Below are 27,435 nucleotides of genomic sequence, written 5' to 3'. Positions count from 1 at the left end.
CTGCCTGCTGATGTTACATATACTCAACCTTAATTCTTTATATTCACTTGTACTGCATCCATTGTCTCAACATATTTGATTAACTGTTGTACATTCAGTCCAAACAACCTGTTAGAGCTTTACTCTATATGTATAGGACAGCTGCATTGCTGAATTATAAAACATTTTATGAATTGCACAGATAATATACCTGTTCAAAGCAGAGATTGTAAGCGTTGTCTGGATTTCCCTAAGCCCCAACATAGATTCAGCTTTTTCTCTTTTCTTAGGACATCTTGCTTTCTTGCCTTTCTGAATTTACTGTGCAAGTATTGTTCCAATCTCTGGGTACCCAGCCTGAGATTGAGTCCTGGTTTCAGCTGGGATAGAGTTAATTGTCTTCCTAGTAGCTGGTACAGTGCTGTGTTTTGAGTTCAGCATGAGAAGAATGTTGATAACACTGATGTTTTCAGTTGTTGGTCAGTAGTGTTTAGTCTCAAGTCAAGGATTTTTCAGCTTCTCATGCCCAGCCAGTGAGAAAGCTGGAGGGGCACAGGAAGTTGGGAGGGGACAGAGCCAGGGCAGCTGACCCAAAGTGGCCAACGGGGTATTCCATACCGTGTGATGTCACATCTAGTATATAAACTGGGGGGGGGCAGGAATCTCTGTTCAGGGACTAACTGGGCATCTATTGGCGGGTGGTTAGCAATTGCACTGTGCATCATTTGTATATTCCAATCCTTTTATTATTACTGTTGTAATTTCATTAGTGTTATCATTATTAGTATTAGTTTCTTCTTTTCTGTTCTATTAAACCGTTCTTATCTCAACCCACGAGTTTTATTTCTTTTCCTGATTTTCTCCCCCATCCCACTGGGTGGGGGTGAAGTGAGCGAGCGGCTGCGTGGTGTTTAGTTGCTGGCTGGGGTTAAACCATGACAGATTGCTTTGCTCTACTAACACCACCAATAAAGAGAAAAAAAAAGTTATCTCTCATCCTGCCTCAGGGATACATACTGACTCATGTAACAGATTTTCACCAATTGGAAAGTAAGGGGAAATATTCCCCAGAAATATTTCAGATTGGCCAGCAGTATGCTGCAGACATTGCTGGCTCTCATGGGGACAAATGGCATGTAGACAAGATGAATGCAAATTACCCTCGCTCTTCAACGAGCAGCTTAAATAAATAGGTGGTCAAATCAAGGGTTTCATTTCAGTGTCATAGGCTTGTTCACGCCCTCAGGTCACAGAATGTGCAACAGGAAAGTTAAGTTACACATTGCTTGCAAATACACAGCTGGCAGAGACGAATGTTTATACCAACGTTATAAATGGTTAATGGACACTATATATAGTATTTATGTATGGTATTACAGATTTATACTAGAAAAAGGAGGGAAAAAAAGCTGTGACTCTTCCAACAGATTCTGCAACCTTTATCTGCACAGCTGAAACTTCTTGGGGTACACTTGTTCAGCTCTGGTGCCTGTTAACACTTAATGATGAAATTTCCACAGAATGGTAGCATCAGAATACTATGACCTGGAAAGTGGTATCTCCTAGCTGATACATAAAAATTTCTAAGAAAACAGTTCAAATTCTTTCAAATTTGAAGGTGGTAAATTAGCCAGTCAAGGCACTTTATTCTACTCCCAGAAAGGCACAGAGACATCATTATTTAAGAATATTCTGATTCATTTTATGAGACCATTCTGAGACAGAAGAGCCCTTTTCAGCTTTTAGTGATCTTTCAGAACCTTATTCCTTCTCAGAAGAAAACTGACTTCTGAGTATCAGACCTTTTTGTATGTATCCAATCCCTGAATAAGGTCTCTACTAAGATTTTTTTTCTAGGTGAGCTGCCGAATAAAAGCCTTATAAAGCTTCCTCTTACTATCTGAAACTATGCAGAATAGCTGCTGCTAAGAAATCAGTTCATAAACCAGCATTTAGTTTGAATTAAAAACCATCAGGACTCTATACAATAAACAGTCATACTTTATAAAGACAGTAGGCAAGCAGCATATGCTTACCAGCTCTAAGCCTACACTGCTATGCCACTGCTATGCCACAGCAATTTACCACAGGTGGAAAAAAAAAAGTCTATTTCCAACACAATTAAAGCCACACAGACACTGAAGCTCTAAGGTGCCATTCCTGTGTCTAAGACTGAAGCTAGTGTAACTACAGATACCCACTTACTGGGGGAGGCACACTGCAGACTGGAAGGTGCTGCCCACTGAAAACCACTGAGCACCCTGGGACCTGCTGTGTGTTGCAGGCTGGGATGTGCTGGCCTGTGCAAAGTGGTATCCCATGTGGAGCCACCGTTGTCACTGTGTATGAGACAGGAACTGTGCCCTGATGGATCTGCAGCAAAAGAAAAAAATTAGTAACTTACTGTAAACTCTTAACAGTGTTGTACAGCATGATGAGTAAGATAACAAGCTTCTACCTACATATCAGAAAAAAATACATACACAACGAAGGTGTAAAGGGAGGCACATGCTTGTAATTCCTGTTCATTAAAATATTCTTCTCAATGGAACATTATTTATTGATTAACAGTTTCTAGGTAAGGTCAAAAGGGATCTCTCAGCTTAAAATGTTAAAACTTGTAAGGCACCTTAAAGTCACTCAGAGGCATCTCAGACTCTATTAAGCCATAACTCCCCCTGCCCCACCCAATACTAAGGTTAGGTCTTACAAAATAAGAAGGCAGTAACTCCCACATAAAAGCTAATATACAAGTAGCTAAAGAATTGTCCCATGTCTGAAGGGACTGATTCAATAATTCAGAGGCTTGTATCTTTAAAGAACAAGAAAATTGTGTAGCTTTTCTTCCTTCCAAAGAGACCAATCTCTTGATTCACTTTCAGACCAACACTCATGCTAAGTCTCCTAACCTAAATGTAACAGAACAGCTAACCAGAAAGCTGAAAAGTGAACATGATTATGAGGTAGCATGCCCTAAATATCCACATTTAGATGAGGAAACAGACCCACGTAACCCAATTTTCTAGCTAGTAATACTTCCTAGAATTTAATCATCAAACTAAGATCCAAAGGTACTCTGGACCTACAAATAACTTTTTTTGTTGTTTTAAAAAACACTAAACAAGAAATCTCTGATGCTCTAGTAAAACTGGAAAGGTTTAAGTGTCAGGGAGCATGGATTAATATAAAGTAATTATTTCAAGGAAGCTCCCTGTTCCTTCATGATCTGCTAAAATGGAACCTGCTTGCTTAAAATGGATCAAGTAAGAAGAGCTCATTAGGAAGGTGAGAATGAATAAAGACAGCTAACCTACTGAACTGGTAGTGTACAGTCAGACACAGAGGCCAAAAGAGAACACAGAGCATGGAATAGAACTTAAAATCTCAACCTGTATATCTCTAGTGAGAGAAACCAGTCTCTCTCACACTGAATTTGACCCAGTTCTGGCTCAGGTACAAAAGTTGGGCATACAGTGCAATGCTGCATGTGATTCTGAAATGTTTACTGCTCAGAGCAATAACAAAAAATGACCTCTCAAAATGGTTATGTCCCTTAAGTAAAAAAACATTACCATGGAAGATCTCAGTCTGGAACACCTGGATTTATCCAGGTTTGTCATGATGTAAGCTTGCAACATAAAGCAAGAGCACAATTTGAATTTTTGAGATGATGTGGCAGTAAAATTGTTCATCAAAATGTAAGGTTGTGAGATGGCTAGAATGGCGTTAGCTTCCACCCTTGTACTTGGTCCCAAATGCAAATACTTCCCTACTGAAAACTGCTCTGCACATGTAATACAACACACCAGTAGTATGCAGCTGCACTGAAAGCAAACCAGTTTTTAAGAAGGGATGTTAAGAGTTGCATTCTGTGTGATGCAGTTTGAGAAGTGGACATCAGGATAACCAGTTATATTTTCCAGTTCATGACTATGTAGCAACTAATGTACTTGTGCTGCAGCCTGCTGACTTTAACAAAAAACAACACCAAAGGTTACCTCAACAGGACAAATTCTTTTACAAGTCCTCAGTTACAGAATTCTATACCAATTGTTGTTGCACAGAGGAATTATTTACTTTCTGGAGCAGCCACATATCTCATTTTTTCATAGCATTTAAGCATTTAGGCTTGGATGGCTAATTTGGTTATGTGATGATACTATCATGAGTTCTGCTGTGATACAGGCAACCAATTATAGGCATTGTGAATTCTACTTCTAAATAATGTACTTTAACTACTTAGAGACTCCTAAGCTAAGAAGAGGTAGTTCACATGAAATAGAACACATTCTTAATTATCATATCACAACTTTACCACATTAAATTAACTTCAGAAGCAAAACCCCTGCATTTCAAAGGTTTGAGCCAGAGGCCTACCAAACTATGCCAATACATGCATTGACAAATTGTTAAATATCAATCTTTGTTAAAATTCTGGACTTCCTTTTTGTTTTTTCACTGCCTACTGCAGCGCTCCATACATGAATAACATTCAATAGGAAAAATGCTCTGTAACAGGGCAAATAGAATTTAGTGTTATGTGACTTTCATTGCCAACTAATTTGGGGAGGAGAAGGATCTTGAAGATTTTGGGGGGAAAAACCCCAAACAAACAAACCCCACATCTTCAACACCCTTCCGTTTGTACTCTAAAACTCTTACCTGATCATGAATGTCAACCATCACTGCATTCTGCTGTGGTGGGTGAGCAGCTGGGTGCAACATACGAGGAGATACGTTTGGTGGGTGAAAGGCTCGGGGCTCTTCTATTGCTTGCTGCTGTCCGTAGGAGAGATGGTGGTAGTTTTCATCTTGGTTAATGGAATTATGTCTAGACAAACGATCTCTCCTTGTTCTCTGACGTCGAACAGGAGGACTGGAAACGCATTAAAAAAATTTAAGAGATTACATAAATGACACAAATCCTTCTTAATAACTAAAACCACAAGAGAATCAAGTATCAAGAAAGTTTTTACACTGCAAAATTTCACTAGAACAGGTTTATTAAATTGGAATAAAACTTCTTACTGACAAAACTGCTAAAAGCCTGAAGAGATGACACTTTTTTCAGCATAAAAGTACTTAATAGAGCATAGCTTAATGCTGTAAAGTAAACCAGGAGAAGAACTCTTATGTAAATATTAACCTGTTTAAAAAATGGCACTTGGATTGCCAAGACAAGCACTCAAAAGTCAAGATAGCAAACTTCAAGAGACTTCCGTGTGTTTATTCTACGTAAAAATCCTTCATTACATGATCCAGGATACCAGAATCCTAGCCGCAACCAGACCACAGAATGGTTGCTCACCTAGTGATAGCAGACAAAGCAGAAGACTCCTCTGAAGAAACAGATTAATTTTTCAGCTCTTACATGTTCACTACGTAACTGAGTGCCTCATACAATTCCCTCCAGAAGATCCCAGGAAATTCTGATTGTGACAGTCTTTCTTTTTCAGAGTGGAGAACTGTTGTGTAGATTGATTTAGACCAGAGCATCTACTTCTTTTAAGCATCTGATCTACAGGCACAGGATTTGATTACATATTCTTATATAATTGTGTGTATGTTCTGAGCAGAGCTGCTACTATCTTGAGCTGAGACTTCTGTAAATCAGAGACCAGCAGCTCAGGTTCAACACTCAGAAAATTACGCACACACAAGTAACAAACTCGCTGTTAGAAGCTTTGATCAAGTCACTTCTTATTTATTTGGAAGGAGAAAGAACTGAAAGCACAAAACCATCCCCTAGTACTTTCAATACACGCCTTCCAATCTTCACAACACATAAATTACAGGTCCCAGAGGCAACAGCAAATTAAAGCTACGTGGGACAAAATGGTTTCCTGCTTATGGATCAGGCTGAAGGAACCAAACTATAGAGAGGAGACAAGAAGGGTCTGTGACCATTAGAACATGTCCTCTTCTACAGTGCGTGCAAGAGAACTTGAGATTCTTCACTTTCACTACTCCCATTGCTATTACCAAATAAAAATAAAATAAACCTGAAACCTGTTGGCAAAGCCCAGACATTCCTAAAGTTGAGTCCAACTTTTGTGCTGTGTGAAACAGACATACTATGGAGAAAGGGGACCATACTACCAGCTATTCAGATGCTACTGTGAGTATAGGATACAATGTCTCAAGCCACTATTTTTCTGCCCTACTTCACAGGAATGTTATGTCATTATTGCCTTTCTTAGAACTGAAACAAATGCTAATTCACAACAGGTCAGACAGAAGGCATAATGCCAGACTGAAACACAGCATTCTTAAAACAAAAAAACCCCAGGCAACCAAAAAAATGCATAGTCTTCCTTATCTTTACAAATTACCATGTCTGAACACAAAAGCTGTGTTTTCTTCTAAGCACTAAGAACCTACATTTACAGTCTTACTAAGGTATTTGCCTTAATTCCAGTCTCCTTTCCCAGAGCTTTTTGTTGCACTCTCCATCTCTGTATTACTAGTATGATACACCTGTAATATGCTCATTAGATAAAACTGGTATATATGACTTCTAACCACAGAGCTTTTGATGCAAAACATGTTCTGGTTTTTGGAGTACTAAGGTTGCTTTAAAGTTGCTATTTCCTGCTATGAAACAGAAATGCTCTCAATACTGTAACACAAAATGTCTGTGCAAGGATTTTTGTTTGAAAAAGGTGCAGGAAGAGAGGCAAGTTACAAAAGACAGCTTCAATGCTTTGGAAGAACAGAAATTCTCTAACTGCCACCAGCACTTACACAAGGTAGCTTCTCATAAAACTACTCTTACCTCGTCTTTGTTAAAAGGTCTGGCTTTACTTCCTATGAACCCAGGATTGAGAAAGCACACCCAGCAAAAGCTGGCAGAACTTCTGGAGTGGTTTTCTAAATGAATGGAGCATCTTCAAGGGAAAAAGCAAAACTGGATTTTTCCTATGTGGAATTATAAAGAAACTATGTTTTGCATTCAGCAAAATTCAGAGCATCTGGATACATGGCTCTAAATCCTTCCTGAATTACTGGAAATGACTTCAGAAGAACTGTCCAAACATGGGTTTAAACTATTATTTAACATCAGTAATGAACTTGTGCTTGAAGTCTTTAAAAGATATGCACAAAAAAACCTCCTCTGGTTCTACAGGCACAGTATAAACATGGTAAATGCCCAGTTAAACAAAGAGACAGAATGAAGTGGTGAAAACAATTGCAGAAATTCCTACCCTCAGATAGGAACAGTCATGAAAAGTTATCCATAACTGCAGAGTTAGTATTGGCAGATCTTAGTGTTTTCTAAAAAGGGTGATTTCTTTGCAGTAACACATTCTTAAATCCTGTTCGTTCAGAATTACATTCAAGACAAGGAAGAAAGGAAGCACAGGTGAAAGGTGAGACACAGCAATAGTACAGATCTCCCCATTTCACAATGACTGGTAAAGGCAAATTGGAATGGCCTTCTCTGTTTCATACAGGCACGCATTATGCTTTTACATTCACAATTTATCTGTACTATAAGTAGCTGGACAAAAATAACATCTTTCTGCAAATTCATACCAGAATGCTACCTTTCTAACACAGTATTTATTTGCTTACAATGAATCTCAAAAAACCCACAATGAATTAGGGCACTGTTGTGCTAGGTACCGTACAAAATCCCTGATACAAAAAGGTAAGGTCTACATAGTAACCCAGACAATGGAAAAAATCCAGATAATAAAAAAACCACTAGAGCCTGTGCCGACCAGCTAGAGTGAACTGGTAGGACAAAAGAGTGGATGCTCATGACATTGGGTAAGAGTGATGTCCACACTACACATACTTCGGAGGTTTTGTTTGCACTTGCCCTAGTCTGTTCCCTTGAGCTGAACGACCATTTGCAACTGGAGTACACCTTTCATGTTCATCTTAAAACCTCATTAACTCTGAGACCACTCTGTGATGGGAAGAGAGAAGACAAAGCAGGGAAAACAGGAAATTGTCTTCAAAAGCACATGCATAACCTCATCTAAAGCATTAATAACAGACACACTCACAATGATCTTAAGGAATCAAGCTTTGATCCATGAGAGCGGTTATTAGTTCTGATACAGCTCCAGAGCATTCTAAGACTTAGGCAAAATAAGAGACATGTATGTGTTGTTCTCCCTAACAATCCTGTTTCAGGAGAGGAGATTGGGCATGGTACTATTCTGGAACTGACTTAGAGCCAGCTCAAATGCAACAGTGTACCCAAGCTAAAAAATGCTGAGTTGTGTGCAGGGAAACAAAGTACTGACACATTCAAAGGTCCCTGATTAGAGACAAAAGCAGGTGTTACTACCCAAGAGCAGGTGAGCTGGTCCTAGAAAGAGTAATGCTTTGTGTCCACAGTGCTGCAGCCAACATAACTCTTTGACTGAAGATGGCTCTGCACTGAGGTGTCTCTCCACTGGCAGCACAGTTTACTTGCAAGCCACAGGCCACTACCTTGGTTAACACCTAACTGCACTTGAAAGTCAGGCACTTGTCCCAGGCACATTCATCTCCTACACCTCCCATTCCTCTCCTTCATCCCCCAGTATATCCAAATGGTCTAGATTCAGTATCTGGCCTTTAGCTTGTTAAGCACTCTACTTACTCTGGAGGAGATGTTAATGAAGATTGCAAAGAAATCTGTGTAGTCTAGCTGGGCACCAAACTAAAATGGCCAAACGCAGCATATTCTAGGCATCTCAGTTCAAACCATTTTAGGGTACAAAACACTTTGTGGATGAAATGCCTCTGTAGAGCATCCCTGTACCAAACTGTACAAAAGGCTGAATTTTCTGTCTTCACAATAACCCTGCAAATTCAAAATGCAACCTCTTTCTTAAGTTTAACAAGCTGTTCCGAGAGCTGTGTATTTTGAATGCCACTGACTGAAAGCTTTCAGATTCATGGATCTGAAGCAATGATACAAAACTAGCATTTTTTAAAGTCTCTTGCCTCAAAACTACACCTGACTGATCATGGTTCACAAATTTGACTTGTGGAATCAGAAAAAACTGCAGTTATATATTTTTTAAGTCTAATATTTTACATTCATGAAAAAGCAGACACTGCAATTTTAGTACAAACCAAGCCACAATACTTCCCAGAAGCAAAGAGAAGAACAGCATGTTTTAACTTGCATTAGATGACTCAGCATTTTTGAGGCAGAATGCGAGGCAATGAAAGTTTGTGTTTTGGATAATTAGTTTAACTAGAATAGTAATGAAGTCTGTGGTTTTATGCCTTTCTATACTACCATCCACCCAAGCACCAGTTCAATGTAGTCATCCCATCTCTATTATTCCAAGACCATTGGAACTTCTTCCAAAATCTCTGCTTTGAGAGGTTAATGAGCCACAAGCTAAAACCAACATGAAAATCTAACTCCTATTACATGTGAATCACCCACCCCAGCAACCATGTGACACTATGCTAACCTCCTCACTCTCCCCAGCCTGTATCCCTCATCTTTATTTAGACTGTTTTTATGTACGAAAATAATTGTGACTGCAGTGCAAATTATGGTACTGTATCTATAACTCTTAATATCTTTAAAAGTATCCCCACGAGAAAAGTTTTTCCTCACATTTTTTAAATGCTTATTGCTCCAGTGCAGAGTTAAAGAGAATCAGGGTCATAATTAAAAATGTTAATGAGCACACCTTTCCCTGAGCTGACTATTTGCACAAATTATGGGATGATGCACCAACCTGAATTACTCCCAGTAACTTTTCAGTTACAACTACAATAATTTACAGCTCAAAGGAAACGTTAACATGTTTACACACGGGTGATCTAGTCAGTGCTGCCTGAAATACACCTCCCTTGAGCTCAAATCAGGAAGAATAAGAAATTGTTCCCCATCCTACACAGCTTGCTTACCTCCTCCTGTTTCGTGCGGGTGTGTTGCATCTTTCCCCTGAGAAGTGGTGTTGGTTGGGCCGAACCAAAGGAGGCTGCCTATTTGATGTCATCTCCCATGGTCGCATTGGTGGTGATGGGGCTGGTGATGCTGCTGTATAGTCAAAGACTGAATGGGAAAGGCGTTGTCGCTTGGGTCTAGGACTGTCTTCACTCTGTGCCAGTGCAAAACCAAAACAAAACAAAAACAAACCCCACCTCCAGATGAGTGAATTACAATCCATACTTCAGTATTGCTTTGCAGCTAGCATTAAGAGTGACTTACTGAAGACTGCACTAAAGCACTGTGAAATTTAAACACCTGCAAGTAGTTGCCTCTTGTTATCTTTATAACACAGATTTGCAATGGCTCCCTAACCTGTAAAAGAATTACTACTAAATTATATCTTAGCAGCATTAAAACCTAAAAATTCTAACATCCATGCAAAACCAAAACTGTATCAGAAAAGACGATAACATGAAGAAAATAAGGCATAACCTATTTTACATCCCTCCTGCCCTAGCATTTATAGGCTATAGAAGCATGAAAAGATGTATAAGCACAGTCTTCACAACAATGGAATCCATACTTGTCAGTACGCAGATGTCATACAGAGCCTGTGCTCTACATCACATCCCTTTCCTATCACGTCTGTACTCACATAGCTAATCAGACATTTGCTCTGTACTGCAGCCTGTTTTAATTCTGCTAGCTCAGCACAGAGGTACTACATTCTTCTACTTATTAGTATAATAATGGTCATTGAAAAGTACTTACACATAACCTGAAAAAAACCTAATCACCAATCTGGTTAAGTCCATGTACTTCACTAAAATTCTGCAGGGACTACATAGTGCCTAAAGTTTTCAGTGCTACTGATAGGAAGGCCATTCACTGCAAGTAATGTTCTCCCAATTGGCTCTGAAGACAAGTAACTACCTCTCCTCTTCATTGTGTGTCCATGCTATTGAATCATTAGAGCTGTCATTCTTCTCAAAATTTCCCACACATCTCTGAATCCAGCAGCAAATGCAATAAACGTTCTTCCCCTTCACCCCACTATTCTGTCAAAATTGTAAGATGTCATGCTGTTAACAAGCATAACAACTGAGAATATAGAAAAATACAAGTTCTGCTCTAGAGCTTACCAACTGAACACACAAAACCTAAAAGCAACACATGAACTACTACACTGGATCCATCCCTGAGTTCAAACATCAGACAGACTTCTCTGACAGAAGACTCCTGGTGCAAGCCAAATCGTAGTGTTTTGCTGCTCTCCAGCTTGTCCACTTACTCCATCACTTCTGTTTCAGTCCATGACAGTATTATTTCAAATTTGCATTTCATTGCAGATGGCTGATACAGAGAAAACTGAATTTGTCTGCAATGGTTTTGTATTCCAGAGCCTGGTAATCCACAGATTGTTAGAGGTCTTATTTCATATTTACTTGTAGACTAGGCTATGGACCTCTTCTGATTCTTAGCTTTACAGGTGCCTAACATTTTCTGAACACTGTCAGTTGCTCCTTGGTAGGTTACCATTGACATATAGCTTGTCCTCCAGTGTTCCTTCCAGTGCAAGCATGCTCTTTTTTTAACACCTGAAGTTTTGTCCAGGTGTTTAAGAGTAAAAAGCTATTCTTCATCTCTTTTGACTTGTGGCCATTTCATTCCTTTTCAGCTCCATGCTTTCAAATATTTTAACACAAATTGCAGTTTTCCCCGACTGTACCTTATCTCAAGCAGTCACTAGTAATGATTAAGGAAGAAAAAAGGTCAAAACCAAACCAAACCAAACCAACAAGGAGCCCCAACAAGGAGCCCCACAAAAAACCCCAACCCAACCCAACGAAAGCATAAACATAAAGTAAATCGGGGTGTCCATTTCTAATTCTACATCTGTTAGGTGTAGAACTATTAGCATGGTTTCCTTAGGGAAACAGGCTGATGATGCATGTATTTGCATGCTTGTTGCTCAATCTCTTTTGAACTCCTTAACCAACTGCACTTGAATTTTTAAGAGAAAAATAGGTTAAAAGACAGCTATGCACCTGAATGTTCATGAAAGTAGATGTCCAGGCAAAGGGTAACTCTTCCAGAAGGCTGCCTGCCCTCAGGAGCTTAACACCAAAAAACTGGAAGAGATACCTAAGAAGTGCCTTGAGAATAAAGCTTCTGTGAAAATACATATTTTGTTAGATTTCAGAGAATCTTGGCAAAGGACAAATCATAAAGAAATCATGCTATGTTTGTTCTGCCATTCAGAGTTGCTTATTTAATCTGTTTTACTGTTGTGATAGAAAGAGTCAGAGAGAAGGATGATCTGTGGCCCAAGTTGGAGCTTTCAGGATGGCAGAATTTTTTACATCATGATGACTGAAGTCTATTCAAAGAGAAACACAGGTAATAAAAATGCAGGTAAATCAGGTATGCTGGGGTCTTGGAAGTGCAAAAGGAAAAGTCAAATGGAGGAAGGAAACACTGGGTTTAGTGAAGCTGGCAGAAAACAAAACACTGAAATAACAATATAACCACTGCTGTCCTGCTACATTCTATAGCTGCCTTTGGCTAGGGATCTCCAACTGCTACTGCCCTAATTGAAATCTGGCACCTTTCCCAAGCATTAACACTAATATAACCTGCCCTGTAGAAAGCAGTCTACTTTGAAAAAACAGTTCTTTGATTATTTTTCCTTTTGTACGTGGAGTACACCACTTCAAAGACAGTGGAGATGCAAACTGCTAAGTAGTTAGCCTTCATCATCACTCCAAATTACTAACTCACATAGCTATTTCAAACTTCCTGACAAGTGCTAATTGCCCCCTGCACTAAGCAACAGCATTTTCACTCAAAGTTGCTTCCCATTAGAAAGAAAATACAGATAAAATCAGTTTTGGACCTACATATAAGTATAGATTAAAAAGGTAATTATGTCTTCTGTAGTGAAAAAGAAGTAACCTGAAGCTAAGCCAAAATTATTTGCAAACAGATGTCATAAAAAAAACCCAACACAAATCTAAACTCAAAGAAGACTTGGACTTTTATCTTAGTTTTAATTAAGAAACCAATTCTCATGTGATCATTGTAGCAAGCTAATACTAGAATGTGGGTAATTACAGAGAGCTAATAGCAGACATGCATCCTGTATAATTTGTTTTCATGTCATTTTCAACAAGCATGTGGACTAACTAGATTATTGCCAGTACAATTTTGAAACCTACATTATTATTGGTCATTAAGTTCAATACTTTATTTATGGAATATGATACTTTCAGAAATGACAGTAGCTCCCCAAGTCCCTAAACCACTCTAGTTGCATCTTGCTAATATTCAAAACATTCTCTGGGACTACTGCTGCTTTTTACAGCCATTACGCTATGTATTTTTCTCCTGCCCAACAGGCAACAAGAACAGAATGTCTGGTAGCTATCAAGAATGATGTATCTAGTTTTTAACTAACAAGGTAAAAGCACTACCTCATTTTAAATACTAATTCAACAAAAAGAGCACGATGAACAGAAATACAGATTACTCCATATTTAAAGGCAACAATACCAGAACAAAGGCATCAGATTGTTACTAGTAACAGAAACAACTTATGTCAGTACACTAAAACCTACAATCTTATCCCTAAAAGTTGGCATTTCACAGACATACCCAGTGCGGTTTTGCCCTGTTCTGTGTACCCTATAAACTCTCACAGCGGTAACAAAGGCGATTATAAGAGTATGCCCATTTGTAGAACATCCTTTAAAGGAAACATACTACTAAAAAAATTATAAAATTGTTTGTTATACTTCCATATATATTTCTTGCAGTAATTTGTTGTACATTTTATCTAAATGTTGTTCTATTTCATTTGGGAAAGACTACAAATATTTTCACCAACACAACTGTCCTGGTTTCAGCTGGGATAGAGTTAACTGTCTTCCTAGTAGCTGGTACAGTGCTATGTTTTGAGTTCAGTATGCAAAGAATGTTGACAACACTGATGTTTTCAGTTGTTGCTCAGTAGTGTTTAGACTATAGTCAAGGATTTTTCAGCTTCTCATGCCCAGCCAGGGCACAAGAAGTTGGCACAGGACACAACCAGGGCACCTGACCCAAACTGGCCAACGGTGTATTCCATACCATGGGACGTCACATCTAGTATAGGAACTGGGAAGTGGGGGCAGGGAATGGCCACTTGGGGACTGGCTGGGTGTCGATCGGTGGGTGGTGAGCAATTGCCCTGCGCATCGTTTGTACATTCCAATCCTTTTATTACTACTGTTATCATTTTATTAGTGTTATCATTATCATTATTATTTTCTTCTTTTCTGTTCTATTAAACCATTCTTATCTCAACCCACGAGTTTTACTTCTTTTTTCCCCGATTTTCTCCCCCCTCCCACTGGATGGGGGGGGAGTGAGTGAGCGGCTGCGTGGTGCTTAGTTGCTGGCTGGGGTTAAACCATTCCAATAACAGCCTTTGTTGTCTCCTTTTCCAGTCAAATTATAAAGATTGCACACACACACACACACACAGATGATCAACCACCACAGAAGGGAATTATTACCAAAAACAATTGCTGCCAATATCTGAAAATCACTCTATTCTCCAACCCTCTGCATACTCTCACTTAATGGCCCTGGGAAGTACAACAAGAAACTACTCCATATCCTTAATCTCAATTTTAGGGAATCAACTACATCTATCTTGCAGCTCATGAAAACCTTTATTTTAAAAGTAAACCAATACTCAAAGAGTATTTTCAAGCAGAGCCTTTTCCTTAGAAGGTTTTACACCAGAAGTACAATCTGATGGGTATTCCCTATATAACCCTACCAGGCTGACTGGGAATCTGCAGCTGCACGTTTCCTCTTCATGAATGCACAGTAAAAGACAATGACTTTTTCTGATGGTACAAACTGGTAAACATGGAAATTTATAAGCATTTCCTAATTTAACTACAGGCATCTAATGGGCTAGTAAACTGAGCATTTTGCTTATCCTACCTGCAAAGGATCTATACATACCAACAAGTGATCTGATTTACACTCCCACATTTCTAATACTCTGATCATACCTACACTAACAGTAAATTCTTGGGCTGAACAGACAGTTGTGTCCAAATGCAGTGGCTTTTTCATAGGCCAGGACTAAGCCCATTTAAAGCACGTTATATAGCTCAAGTCTAGTAAGCTCTGGAAGAGCTGTCCCCCATGACCCTAGGACCAAGAAAAAGAACATCACTTATGTGACTGGATGGAGTCTTTGAGGCCCATATGGTCTTGTAAGCATTACTGTCTTCTTCCATCTCATCCACAGAAAGCAGCAGAGGCAGAAGTTTAACTTAGGTGTGGCGTTACAAGGTAGAGTTCACAAGCCAGTTTAGTGCAGAGCTATATTTAACTAACCTGTTGCTCTTGGAAGTGCACTGTGCAGTGTATCTGAGATTATTTGTCATCAGGTGTCTCTGCACCACATCATGTCCTGGGTAATGCATTTTTTTCCAATGTCTAACTAGTCACCTAATCTGTCATTATTCTCAACAATGAAGAAATATGAAAGATGTCATATCTTCACTAGTCTGTTCCTTGCAAAACTTCATGAACACATCAACTAGCTCCAATGGAAATTGGTCAATGTCTAAAAAAAAATAATATTCTATTCTGACACCTTTTATGACAAAAAGTTAATATCTGGTAAAGAGGGAAGAATGAAGTGGTTAATCCCACTGAAGAAAAGGTACATAAAACTCAACTGTTACGTACTGTAATAAACACATGCTTACTGACCAATGACAAAAATGTACATGCAATTATAAACTACTCCAGAATGGGTATTAGAGACAGAGCTCTTCTTTACTGTAGTCTAGATATCAGAGAAGTGGGACCACAAATCAAGCTGCAAAGAACACTAAAGTCTTGTTTCCAAACATGTTTTATTTCTGCTGCAAGACAACAGCAGTGTATTTCCACAGAACTATTGTACATTAATTCTCCTGTTAAAAGTCCTCTGCATAAACCAGCTCATAGACTGAGAGGATTTTCCTGTATTTATCTAGGATTTATAAGCATCTTTTAAGCTACCAAAAAAGAAAACACATTGATTTTTTTTAACATCTTTTTAAAAAGCAATAATAAAATCAACAGATTAAGTAAATGCAACAAATATCTCACATCTGCATTTCAGTAAACATGTACTACTCTCTTCTTCTCAAAATCTTACCTAAATATCACTGAGAAGCAGTTCACACAGAACGTTTTCAGGTACAGTGAGGTCAGTAATATGACGTAACCAATGTAATGAACTGTAACAATTATTACCTACTCAGATATTTTGACAGCCACAACCACTACAGTAACCTATCACCTCAAACTTTCAATTTTCACTACCTCATGCCTTGAGGTATACATGTCACAGGCTACATAGGTACATGTAGAGTGATGTAATGGACTGTTTTTATCAATTACCTAGATCAGCCCTGAGAAAAGTTAAGTGTACAATGATGCCCACAGATGTTTCTACATTAAAAGGTTGTGAATAATAAAGGTGGAATTATTTTGAGGAAGCAAGCTTCATAACAAAACCATTTATTTAGAAGAGAAAGATATGCACCACCTCATGAAAAAAAGATTTTTGAAAAAAATCAGTGCTAGCATACTGGTATTATAACTTGGTAGTATTAAACAACTGCAGTTTTCCAAGCAAGCAGAGCCTTCCTTTAGAAATCTACAGTTTTCCTGCATTCAGAATCAAAGCCCACAAGAGAAGCAGAAAACTACCAAAACATCCTCTACTCTTCAATTTTCACATTAATGATAAAATGTAACTAATACTTATTATTATGAACAAGGAAATAGTGTTTTATCTGTTGGATTCTGTGTGTGACTGGGGTACTAATTAGAATACTGTTCTTACCTACCTACAACTGCATTTCATCCACCTTTACTGTGTGAAAAAGTTAGGTTTAATCTGATAGCAAATGAAAGACAACATAGGCCACAAAAGCTGAAGCATTAATTACACCATATTTCTCTATGTGCTGCCAGGCACCAAAGACAAAGTAGATTCCTTTAGAGAGATAAATTAATCAGGTCTGTTTCCCCAGTCCTTGTCGGCAGTCTGCCAGCTATTTACAAAAGCCAGCTATCCAGATCCGCAAGCAAATTTTGGTTAAAATACTTTCACAGAAACACTGCCTAGTATGTCATCTCCAGAGCTAAGTTGTCAGCCTGATTATACTAATATTATCAGTCCCCTCAAATGCACCTTTAAAGAGCATTTTGTTTCCTCTGCCAACTCCAAAAAAAAGCATTTCCTTTCCACGTTTGGTCTACATATATATTAACTGTGTAAGAAATAAGGTTTGATCTTTATCTATCTATCGTCAGCCTAAGGAAGTACTTTGGAGAAAGGTACTTGTAGTTAACAATGAGCAATAAGACTAGTTAGTTATACTACTTGCTGTCCTAGTGTATTGACAAGTAATCACTATGCTAACACATCTCCTGATTTTTCATCATGGAGACAGAGCTCTTGAACTCCTCCACACTGGAGACTGTAAATATAAACATCAGATGCCAAAGCAATAAAGGAAGCAAATCTTTCTTTGAACAGCATGGAAAAGAAACTTAAGGGATGTTATGTGAGGAGTGGGCACCTCCTCTGGTCTCAGGAATTCTTCCTGCCTAGTCCAGCATGCCCAGGGAGCTGGGGGTGGTGCTGTCTCCATCCCAGGCTGAGGGTCACGGCTGCTGCTTTCCTGTTTGCAGGTTCAACCAGTAGTAAAACTGAGCATGTATCCCAGGGACACAGCACGCACAGGGCATTGACCGTGGCCGATCACACGCACTGCCACAGATGAGGCACTGCCTTCAACAGTACCCACATGCAGGATGAACATAAATACAAGCAGACAGCCAGGCCCCTTTCTCCTCGTGGTCTGGCAAAGATGGAAGGTCACTAGTGCAGCACATACACAACATTCTCCAGGTTCAGAAGCACATGCCCGTTCGTGGATATCCCAAGTACTGTCACAGCCCCCTCTGCCCACCTGACACCCCTGCCCCAATCCCAGGCCCTGTTACCCACCCAATGGGTCCCCAACTTGCTGGCTGGTCCAGCTTGGTGGTCACTGCAGAGAAACAGCACTCATACACCTGTCTCATAGGCACGCCACACTTGCAGGTCCCCCAAAACCAGGATGGACCTTTGGTCTTCCTGTCACCCCAGTCTGGTCCAAAGGCCCAGCTTGCCAGCTGGTCCAGCTTGAAGATGGCCAGCAAATACAAACACCCCTACCCCCCCCCGCCCCTCCCCATGCACCGCAGCTTTGGGGAAGATAGAGACACTCACTTTCCACCAGCAGCTGGCACCAGGCACACAGGCTGAGACCTGAGGTCCCACTTCTGCCATCGACACCGAGACCCTCAATCAACCTGGTCCCCCTAGTAACTTGCTTTGGGGACACACACCATTGCTCCTCCAGAGGCTGGCAGCCAAGACACTCACCCACCCCAGCAGCTGGTACTTAGACCCCACTCGCTCCAGTAACTGACATAGGCCAGGGGTGCCCACATCCCTGGTCTGACTCCAGTAGCTGGCACCTAGTCCACTCAAACCAGTTCCCTCAGTAGCTGGCACTATGGATATAAAGTCTGTAGGAGAACAACAAGATAATCCAGAGAGCTACAGCCCCTCCAACTCCTGACACTGAGACCCCACTTACTTCCATTGCTGGCACTGCAGACCTGGTGGTGCCTAGACCTCCAGTGAGACACCAGTTGCTGGCTGAGTCTCCACTCAAGCTGGTCTCACTTAAGTCTCTGCAGCACTCACACACACGGGAGTGAGATTACACAGAGAGATAGTTACGAGAAGATCTAGTAAGATAGGACAGGCTGCATGATCAGGCACAGAGCTTGACCAGACAAGCATGCACTGGCCACAGTTTACACAATTGGCCCCTTTTCTGCCTGTCCCCATTTTGTCTCTTCCTGACCCCCTTCCTCTTCACACTGCCTCCTTGGCTGGCATGGTCCCACTGATGCTCAGGTTTGCATCCTTACCACTCAAAAAGTCCTTAATAGCATGCAGTTTCTCGATAGCCCATCAGTTACTGTGACTGACCAGGATTGTTTCTTGTCTTTGTCTCCATTAAGTTTGTCTGGTAGGTTTGTGTCTCTGTGTATTTCGTTTATGGCTTCCCCCTTTTCCTTATAATCCTATTTGAAAAGGTCTTTGATCAAACAATCTTTCTGAAATAAACATTGCCAGATTCCACATAGCCTCATCAATTAGTGACTGACCAGGTTTGGTCCTTGTTACTGCCTCCCTTACTTTTTGTTGGTCAGGTTTGTGTCTCAGAATGTTCCTATTTATTCCCCCTTTTCTTATTATCCCCTTTTGGCACTGAAAAGGTCCTTGACCAGACACACACGAGCTGATGCTCTCTCCTTTCACATGCCCTTACAGAAATCACACAACTCTTCCACTAATGATACACAGAAAAACTTTAAACATACGGTCAGACACTACAGTCCAGGAAGAGTGAGATGAAGACCGCCTCTGGAAACAGTAAAAACTATGGAGGATATGGAAAAACAAAACAACAGCTCCTCACCCCTTGTCCTAAACAAGAATATTTAGCAAAACTGAAAAGGGTGCATATAGGGTACGAGAAGACTTTGTTACAGTAAACCAGGATAGTTCGCCTCCCCCATCCGAGTATGTAGAGTCCAGAGCACATTTTATCTCATTGTCACAGTAACCCAGGATCCTTTGCTCCCACATCTGCACCTATTTTTACATAGGTAGCAAGTATGCAGTCAGCTGTGGATCTCAGAATACGGACAACAGCTGCACTACACTAGTGAGGTTGCTAATGAGCAAAACAGGACATTGCATATGTATGATATGTTGATTGGCCAAGTTTTATTATCCACTCCTGCAGTGCTTTCCCTTGAGCTTCACTCCTGAGCAGGGCTCCACTGCTGTTGGGTCCCCGTTTGATTGAAATGGTGTCCTGGGGCTCCCACTGTGGTAACTCTAGGCTTTCATTAAAGCCAAAGCTTTCACTTGCTGAGTGTTGTGCCTCGCCCCGAGGGATCTGCACCTACATTTTGCATAACAGCGGGGAAAAAAGAAACAGGAGGAAAAAAGTATGATTGTATTAACTTGTAAGCTGAGAGATGAAAAGCTCTTGGGGTTTACACATAAAGCTTGACATTTCCCTTAAATATACTCTTAAAATTCTAGCTCTAAATAAATCTAGAAAGGTGCTACTAAAAAGAAGCAAATACGTGCAATAAATTAAGAGCCCTGTGCCACAAGTAGCAAAAAAGTTACAGATTTTACAGAAAGATGGACTATTTCCAAGCCTAATTGCTGCACTTTTTCCATGACAAAATAAACAAAGATCATCCAGTTGGACACAGGGCTTCATGACAAAAGACTTGTCTATGTATAAAGATTTGCCAGCAGAATCATACTGCGATGACACACAGCTTTTACTAGCAAAAGCTCTTTAGAGGAACTTTAGCTGACAGAATAAACATCAGCAATAAGAATCTTTTGCCAGTATAACTGCGTTTGCCCAAAGAATTTTTCTGGCTTAGTCTCATTCGTTAATGTAGTGATCTTTTACATCCTGCCAACTGTGTGCAAGTCCAGCAAGAGCACAAAACACTGCTTGCTCAACTTCCACAGTGTTACGTGGGCTTCAGAACCTCCGCTTCAACCCACCAGCATTCACATCACATTCTGCCTGTTCTCATGAGTAAGAGAACATCTGGAACAGACACCATGACTTCTCTGGTAAGAGTGGAAAATTTTATGGTTGTTGATAATGAGTATGATCTGGTACAACAAAGTGGTAAAGTGGAGATAAAGCGGGTACATGGTAAGAAAATAAAAATTCTAACATTGCTGTCCACAGCCCGCATCCTCCAGGCACCAAATTAAAACCCCAGAAACATTCAAAACAACTGCTTTAAATAACGCATCAGATCTTTTCTAAGTCCCATACAGATTTTACTGAAAAACATCACTTCCATTAATATTCAGAGCCCTTTCTTTCTAACCAAGCTTTGATGTCAGAGTTGTGACCAGGAGACAACTTGGAAACATGGCTGGCTGGGCACATACAACTTCCTGATGAAGGAACACCAAGGTAATCTGAATTCAGTCTAAAGAAAAATCGGTAAAGAAATACAGTCCTTTCCAAATCTGAAAGCTGGCTCAAACCAAGTGGCTGAAAGGAAGGCCAAAATGAACCCATCTGTGGGGTAGGTTCAAAAGTCCGCTGAGATAGTACCTGGAGACCTGTGTCCAGTTCTGGGCTCCCCAGCACAAGAGAAACATGGACATGCTGGAAGAATCCAACAAAGGGCCAAAAGATGATTAATCAATTAGAGCATCTCTCCTATGAGGAAAGTCTGAGAGAGCTGGGACTGTTCAGCCTGTAGAAGAGAAAGCTCAGGGGGAATTTCATCAATGCATACAAACAGCTGAAGGGAGGCTGCAAGGAGCACAGAGCCAGACTCTTTTCAGTGGTGCCCAGTGATAGGACAAGAGACAGTGGGCACAAACTGAAACACAGGAGGCTCTGTCTAAACATCAGGAAACTCTTCTCTACCATGAGGGTGACTGAGCACTGGCATAGGTTGCCCAGAGAGGTGGTGGAGTCTCCCTCCTTGGAGATATTCCAAAACTGACTGGACATGGTCCTGGGCACCTGGCTCTAGGTGGCCCTGCTTGAGCAGAGAGGGTTGGACCAGATGACCTGCAGAGGTCCCTTCCCACCTCAGCCAGTCTGTGATTCTGCAACAGCACAACAGAAAGGAGTAACTGATTTTTACTCTATGCTAAACACTAGGCTTTCAGAAGCATTCTCCTGTGAAAGAAGCAAAGCGCAACTCAAATAGTACTTTGGGGTAGAGCTCCAAGCGCTACCCTTGAGACACAAAGTACACCTGTGAGCATGTTCTCTACTGAACGCCAGATACATCAGAGTATTTAAAATGGGATACCATTTCCTCCTGCACTTCAGAAGAGACTGCCAAGAACTAAGAAAATCAATATGGAACTAGTACTTGGGATGAAAATTCCACAAACGGGGATCAAGAAACACTAAGCATGACTTTAACTGTTCCTATGGCTATAACAAAGTGCACAGAAAAAACATAGTTGAGAAGAAAACCCCTCTTCACACCCTCTCTGTGGAATTAGAGAGAAAATATTCTCTTTCAATTCTTAGAGACAGAAGAGTCCTTAGTAAGGCACATCATTCTGAAAGGAAGCCTACAATGTTGTCTTGAACTTGCTTTTGAAATATCACATGTGGTAAGAAAAGAACTAGTAACTGCATTTTAAAATGGAAACCACTTACAATAACAATGTCAGGTTGCCAGTATAAAATTTGCTGCAGCAGGTTTACATATGTCAGGTTTCTTAATAATTTCTGTGAATTAAAGATAGGGAAACAGCAAAATTTACACAGTATTTAGTAAAAGGAACATAATTTGTAGAATAAGAGGAACACTACCAAACATACTATAAAGAGGATAGAAGCCCATCTAATTTTTTTGTTTCAAAGCTATAATGGTATATATATCAATTAGACTGTTTCTGCACCAAGAACACTCATCAGTAATCTTTCTGGGCCATCCATAATTCACTCACGCTTAGTAGAATTAATTCATTATTTACTGATGGCAAGCACAATGGCCAATACTGTTCTTCAGCAATCAAAACTGACAATGAATCCTCCATGCGAAGTGTTTCTGCAGAAGATTTGAGGCATGCAATAGCAACTTACATACAAATAGCATAGAATATATCCCATCAAATGCATCTCTTCATTCTACTTATGATGAAAACACATTAATAACCTGAATATTTAATTTTTTAACTGACAGGCTGGCAGCCATTTCCAGGGTTTTCTCTGTATTAGTTCCTTCTCTCATGCAATTCTCATTTAACCAGGTGTTTAGGATACACAAGAGACAACATTAAGAGATGGCTAAGCCTAAACTTCTTAAGTTTCACACAGTAAATATTTTAAGAATCAAATTTTTAAGACTGTTTAGGTGTCAATTTCTCATACCAAATGCTGGAATATTTCTTTGCTGCATGTGAATTTAAAAAGCACAACATTAAAAAAGAGTAAGAATCTTAGCATCCTATTTGGCACACTGCAACACTCTCAATAGCAAGAAGAAAAGAAGCAAACTGTGTTTAGCAGGACTACATCTTTCATATTTTCAAGTTCTACTGCTCATACAAAAAGGAAAGTGCATTCCATATATTACATCTGAAGCATCTCCTTTTCTAATACTGAAGCAGGTTTAAGAATCAAGGAAACACACAGTCATCTCAAAGTTCTTCAAATTGAATTTATTAGTATTTGCTGTTGCTTGCAGTATTTGCTGTATGCAAACAAGAATCCTTTGAAATATGAAAAGATTTTGCAATCATTTTTCAGAGAAATGAATCAAAGCAATTTCAATGCTGCTAAACTCACAGAAAAGGTAGTATTTATTTTTACATCATGTTTTTTCCAAAAAGGGATCATTGCCTCTCATAATCCAAAACACCAACCAAACTTCAGTAAGGGAAAAAACCTCAGCTATATCTCCCTCTCTAATTAAGAATAAAGTTGTAGAAAAATATTAATTTTACTTTAAAAATCCCAGTTTATGGTCTCAATTTTGAACTCGACTTTGTCAATGTTGTAGGTGATAATAAATGGAAAACCATTTGTGCTGTTTCTGCAGATGTTTCCTGCAGTTAACACATGATGGCAGCAAGCAAAACCCATTACATACATTTAGTATCTCACTGAATATTTGTAGGCTTTCTTTCTTAAAACTGGAACATTTAAAAATAAAACAAATAAAAACCCAACACATAGTACTTGTATCCAGTAAGATTTTTTTAATATATTTTCAGTTTATAATTTCCTACCAGTTCATCTCCAAATTGCCTACCAAAATCTGAATTAAAGCATCCATGTTTTGACATCAACACCACCTAACACAACACAGAAAGTGCCATTTCAGGAGATGGTGCTAACAGCAGCTTCTTAGCATACACAGAGTCCCGAACTCCTATTTTGGTATGTAAATAAAACAGAAGTTTTTATTTAAAATCACAAATTTGTAGCTACAGAAAGAAGCTGATTTCCTTATAAATAAGGCTGGAACACAATTAACTTTGTGTGTGTAACATTAAAATACGTTGATTACTACAAAGAATTTACTTTAAATGTCATAAAACATACTGAAATTGATATACTTAAAATGATGCCAGGGCAAGAGGAAAGTGGTGAAATCAAGACAAGGTGTTCAGATATAGCCACATTTCAAAAAGATCAAGTTTTCAATTTTAAAAATAATTCTACTCTTTCAGCTGATGGGACAAGAAGTCTGAAGAGAAGTCTGGCTCAAAGCTGTCTTCATACCAAGGTCTTCTCTATGTATAGTTTGAATGTACAGTATGTATTCATTACTGACTTTTCCATTTAGGCATGTGAACTAACATACAGGTACATCAACAGAGACAGGGTAACTAGACCGTTATAAAACAAATCACACTCTTTCTACTTAAAGAACTTTCTCCCAACATTAAACTATATATATGTGTACACAAGCATGCACACACATACATAAAACACGATATAAGTAAATGGACAAGGTAGCATTTGAGCCCTGAAGACTGAAACTTTTTATTTGGGTAAATTAATGTTACGCTGACCGTATTTGTTGACAAAGAGTTAAAGAATATCCAAACACTGAACTAAGGCATACTGCTACCTAAGCACTCAAACTAGTATTTACAGAGGCATGAGACAATTTTTGACAGAAGACTATATTTTAACCAGCAATTAACATTGATTTAAATCAATCCTCCCAAAACTTCAGCCCCCAAAGAGATTACATTTACACTGATATGTTACTTACACTACCGTAACTGGTGTCCTTACTACAATGGTCACAAAGGCAAGTCAGCACTAGAAATTTGTTCCTAGGAAAAGGACTACTGGCATAATACCTTAACACGTATTGTGGTAGAGCATATTCACATTTGGCTGCCTTCACTGGCTTTGCCTGTCACCACAACACTGAGCTGCGTTAGCAAAAGATGTGTCTCTGCTCAGCACACCATACTGTTAAAAATTTCTGTGTATAATGCAGTATCATGTGTTCTGATGAACTGAGGGAAGTCAGGACCTAATGTCTTCAGGAACGTACCACAGTTTACTCTCTACATTCTTCCAGTCTCTCCATATTGCTAGAAGTTTGAAGCCCCAACAAGTACTTTTAATCCATTTTAGAAACTACACAATGAATCCACAAAACAACCTACCTAATTGGTACGGCCAAACTGTCATGTTCTTCAACATACTGCAACATACACACACTGGTTATTAGTGCAAAAAAAAAGTTGCCATTAAACTTACAGAATTGTACTTAAACACAGGCCTGAAACACAGGCCCTGAAAGAGGGCTGAGATACTTAATTCTAAGAATAAGGCATTCTAAGTTCCACCTTTTTCAATTTCCTTCTTCTCTGGGGAGATCCCACAGAACAAGGGAGAAAACACATCCCAAATGGCACAGTACAACTGCAGCTGCATGGTGTTTAGTTGCCAGCTGGGATTAAACCACAACAAGTATGTAACTGTCACAGAAGTCTCCAACACCAAAGTGTAAAGGCTCCTCTCACACTGTATTTTCAGTTCTCTGCTTCTCCCATTTCTGACAATTTGTTCTTTCTTTCTTCCAGGCCATTTTCCACATAAAAGGAAATTTTCACAGCTGAAACAAATACAAAGGCTTTACTTTGTTAGTCATACAGTTTGGGACAAGTAAACTCTCTGTATCACCTACAAACGGCTGAACACAATGGTATGCCCCCTGAGCATAACATTATGGTTGGCATCTTGTTAACCAATTTCTTGTTAAAATTGATTTATTTACAGTGCAGAACACTTTCAGTTTTACTATTTACAGTGCTTATACACTGCAGAACCATCCTTAATGACAGTACAAATCTAGGATTCCATTTAAGTGGTTGTTTACCTGAACTTTAGTAAAGCCTTTGACACCACTTCCCACAGCACTCTCCTGGAGGAACTGGCTGCTCACAGCTTCCTGTGCACTCTTTGCTGGGTAAACAACTGACTGGATGGCTAGGCCAGAAGAGTTGTGGTGAATAGTTAAATCCAGTTGGTGGCCCGTCACAACTGGAGTTCCCCAGGACTCAGTATTGGGGCCAGTTCTGTTTAACATCTTTATCAATGTTAGACGAGAGGATCAAGTGCACCTTCAGTAAGTTTGCAGATGACACCAAGCTGGGCGGAAGTGTTGATATGTTCGAGGGTAGGAAGGCTCTATGGAGGGATCTGGACAGTCTGGGTTGTTGGGCTGAGGCCAGTTTTGAGAGATTGAACAAGGCCAAGTGCCAGGTCTTGCACCTGGTTGTAACCCCAGGCAATGCCACAGGCTTAGGGAAGAGTGGCTGAAAAGCTGCCTGGTGGAGAAGGACCTAGGGGTGTTCGTTGGCAGCCGGCTAAATATGAGCCAGCAGTGTGCCCAGGTGGCCAAGAAGGCCAATAGCATCCTGGCTTGTGTCAGAAATAGTGTGGCCAGTGGGACTAGGCCTGTGAGGCCACACCTCAAATACTGTGTTCAGTTTTGGGCCCCTATTGTGGTTTAAGCCCAGCCAGCAACGAAGCACCATGAAGCTGCTTGCTCACTCCTCCCTCCCTGGCTCCGGTGGGATGAGGAGGAGAAAATATAAAGAAAAGCTCATGGATTGAGACAAGGACAAGGAGAGATCACTCACCACTTATGTTCACGGGCAAAAACCACACTCAACGTGGGGGAAAACCAAAATCAATTTAATTCATTACCATTCAAATCAAAACAAGGATAACAAGAAGTAAAACCAAATCTTAAAACAACTTCCCCCACCCCTCCCTCCTTCCCAGCTCAACTCCACTCCCGATTTTCTCTACCTCCTCCCAACAGCAGCACAGGAGGATGGGGAATGGGGCTTGTGGTCAAGTTCATGACACATTGTCTCTGCTGCTCCTTCCTCCTCAGGGGGAGGACTCCTCACTCTTCCCCTGCTCCAGCGTGGGGTCCCTCCCATGGGCTGCAGTCCTCCATTAACGTCTCTGGCATGAGTCCTTCCCACAGGCTGCAATTCTTCATGAACTGCTCCAGTGTTCCAGGGTCCTTTCCATGGGCTGCAGTCCTTCAGGCACAGACTGCTCCAGCGTGGGCTTTCCCATGGAGTCACAGCCATCTTCAGGGGCATCCCCTTGCTCTGGCATGGGGTCCTCCATGGGCTGCAGGTGGGCATCTGCTCCCCTGCTCACCTCCATGGGCTCGGGGGGGACAGCCTGCCATATCACCATGGGCTGCAGGGGCATCATCACCTCCTCCTGTGCACCTCCTCCCCCTCCTTCTTCACCGACCTTGCTGTCTGCAGAGGTGTTCCTCTCACATTCCAATCTCCTCCCCTGCTGCAGGTTCCACTTCTTAAAAATGTTACCCCAGAGCTG

General features: G+C 40.3%; 1 protein-coding gene across 10 annotated transcripts in view; it reads right to left on the bottom strand.

Annotated features, from left to right (window-relative positions):
- Positions 1–27,435, bottom strand: part of RNF38 (ring finger protein 38) — a 129,458-nt gene that overhangs the window by 21,890 nt on the left and 80,133 nt on the right. For 8 of the 10 annotated variants that reach the window (XM_049796327.1, XM_049796328.1, XM_049796332.1 and 5 more), the window contains 3 exons: positions 9,853–10,046; positions 4,642–4,855; positions 2,185–2,352 (listed from right to left, as the gene is read on the bottom strand). In XM_049796327.1, coding sequence (XP_049652284.1) covers positions 2,185–2,352; positions 4,642–4,855; positions 9,853–10,046 — 576 coding nt within the window. Of the gene's footprint in view, positions 1–2,184; positions 2,353–4,641; positions 4,856–9,852; positions 10,047–22,251; positions 22,273–27,435 lie in introns of those variants that run through there. The other 2 variants (XR_007505160.1, XM_049796326.1) reach the window with 1 other exon arrangement.

Source organism: Accipiter gentilis, chromosome Z (genome assembly GCF_929443795.1).
Source record: "Accipiter gentilis chromosome Z, bAccGen1.1, whole genome shotgun sequence".
Taxonomy (NCBI): Eukaryota; Metazoa; Chordata; class Aves; order Accipitriformes; family Accipitridae; genus Astur; species Astur gentilis.
The sequence above is the reverse complement of the archived record's forward strand: the minus strand, read 5'-3'. Positions and strand labels throughout refer to the sequence as shown.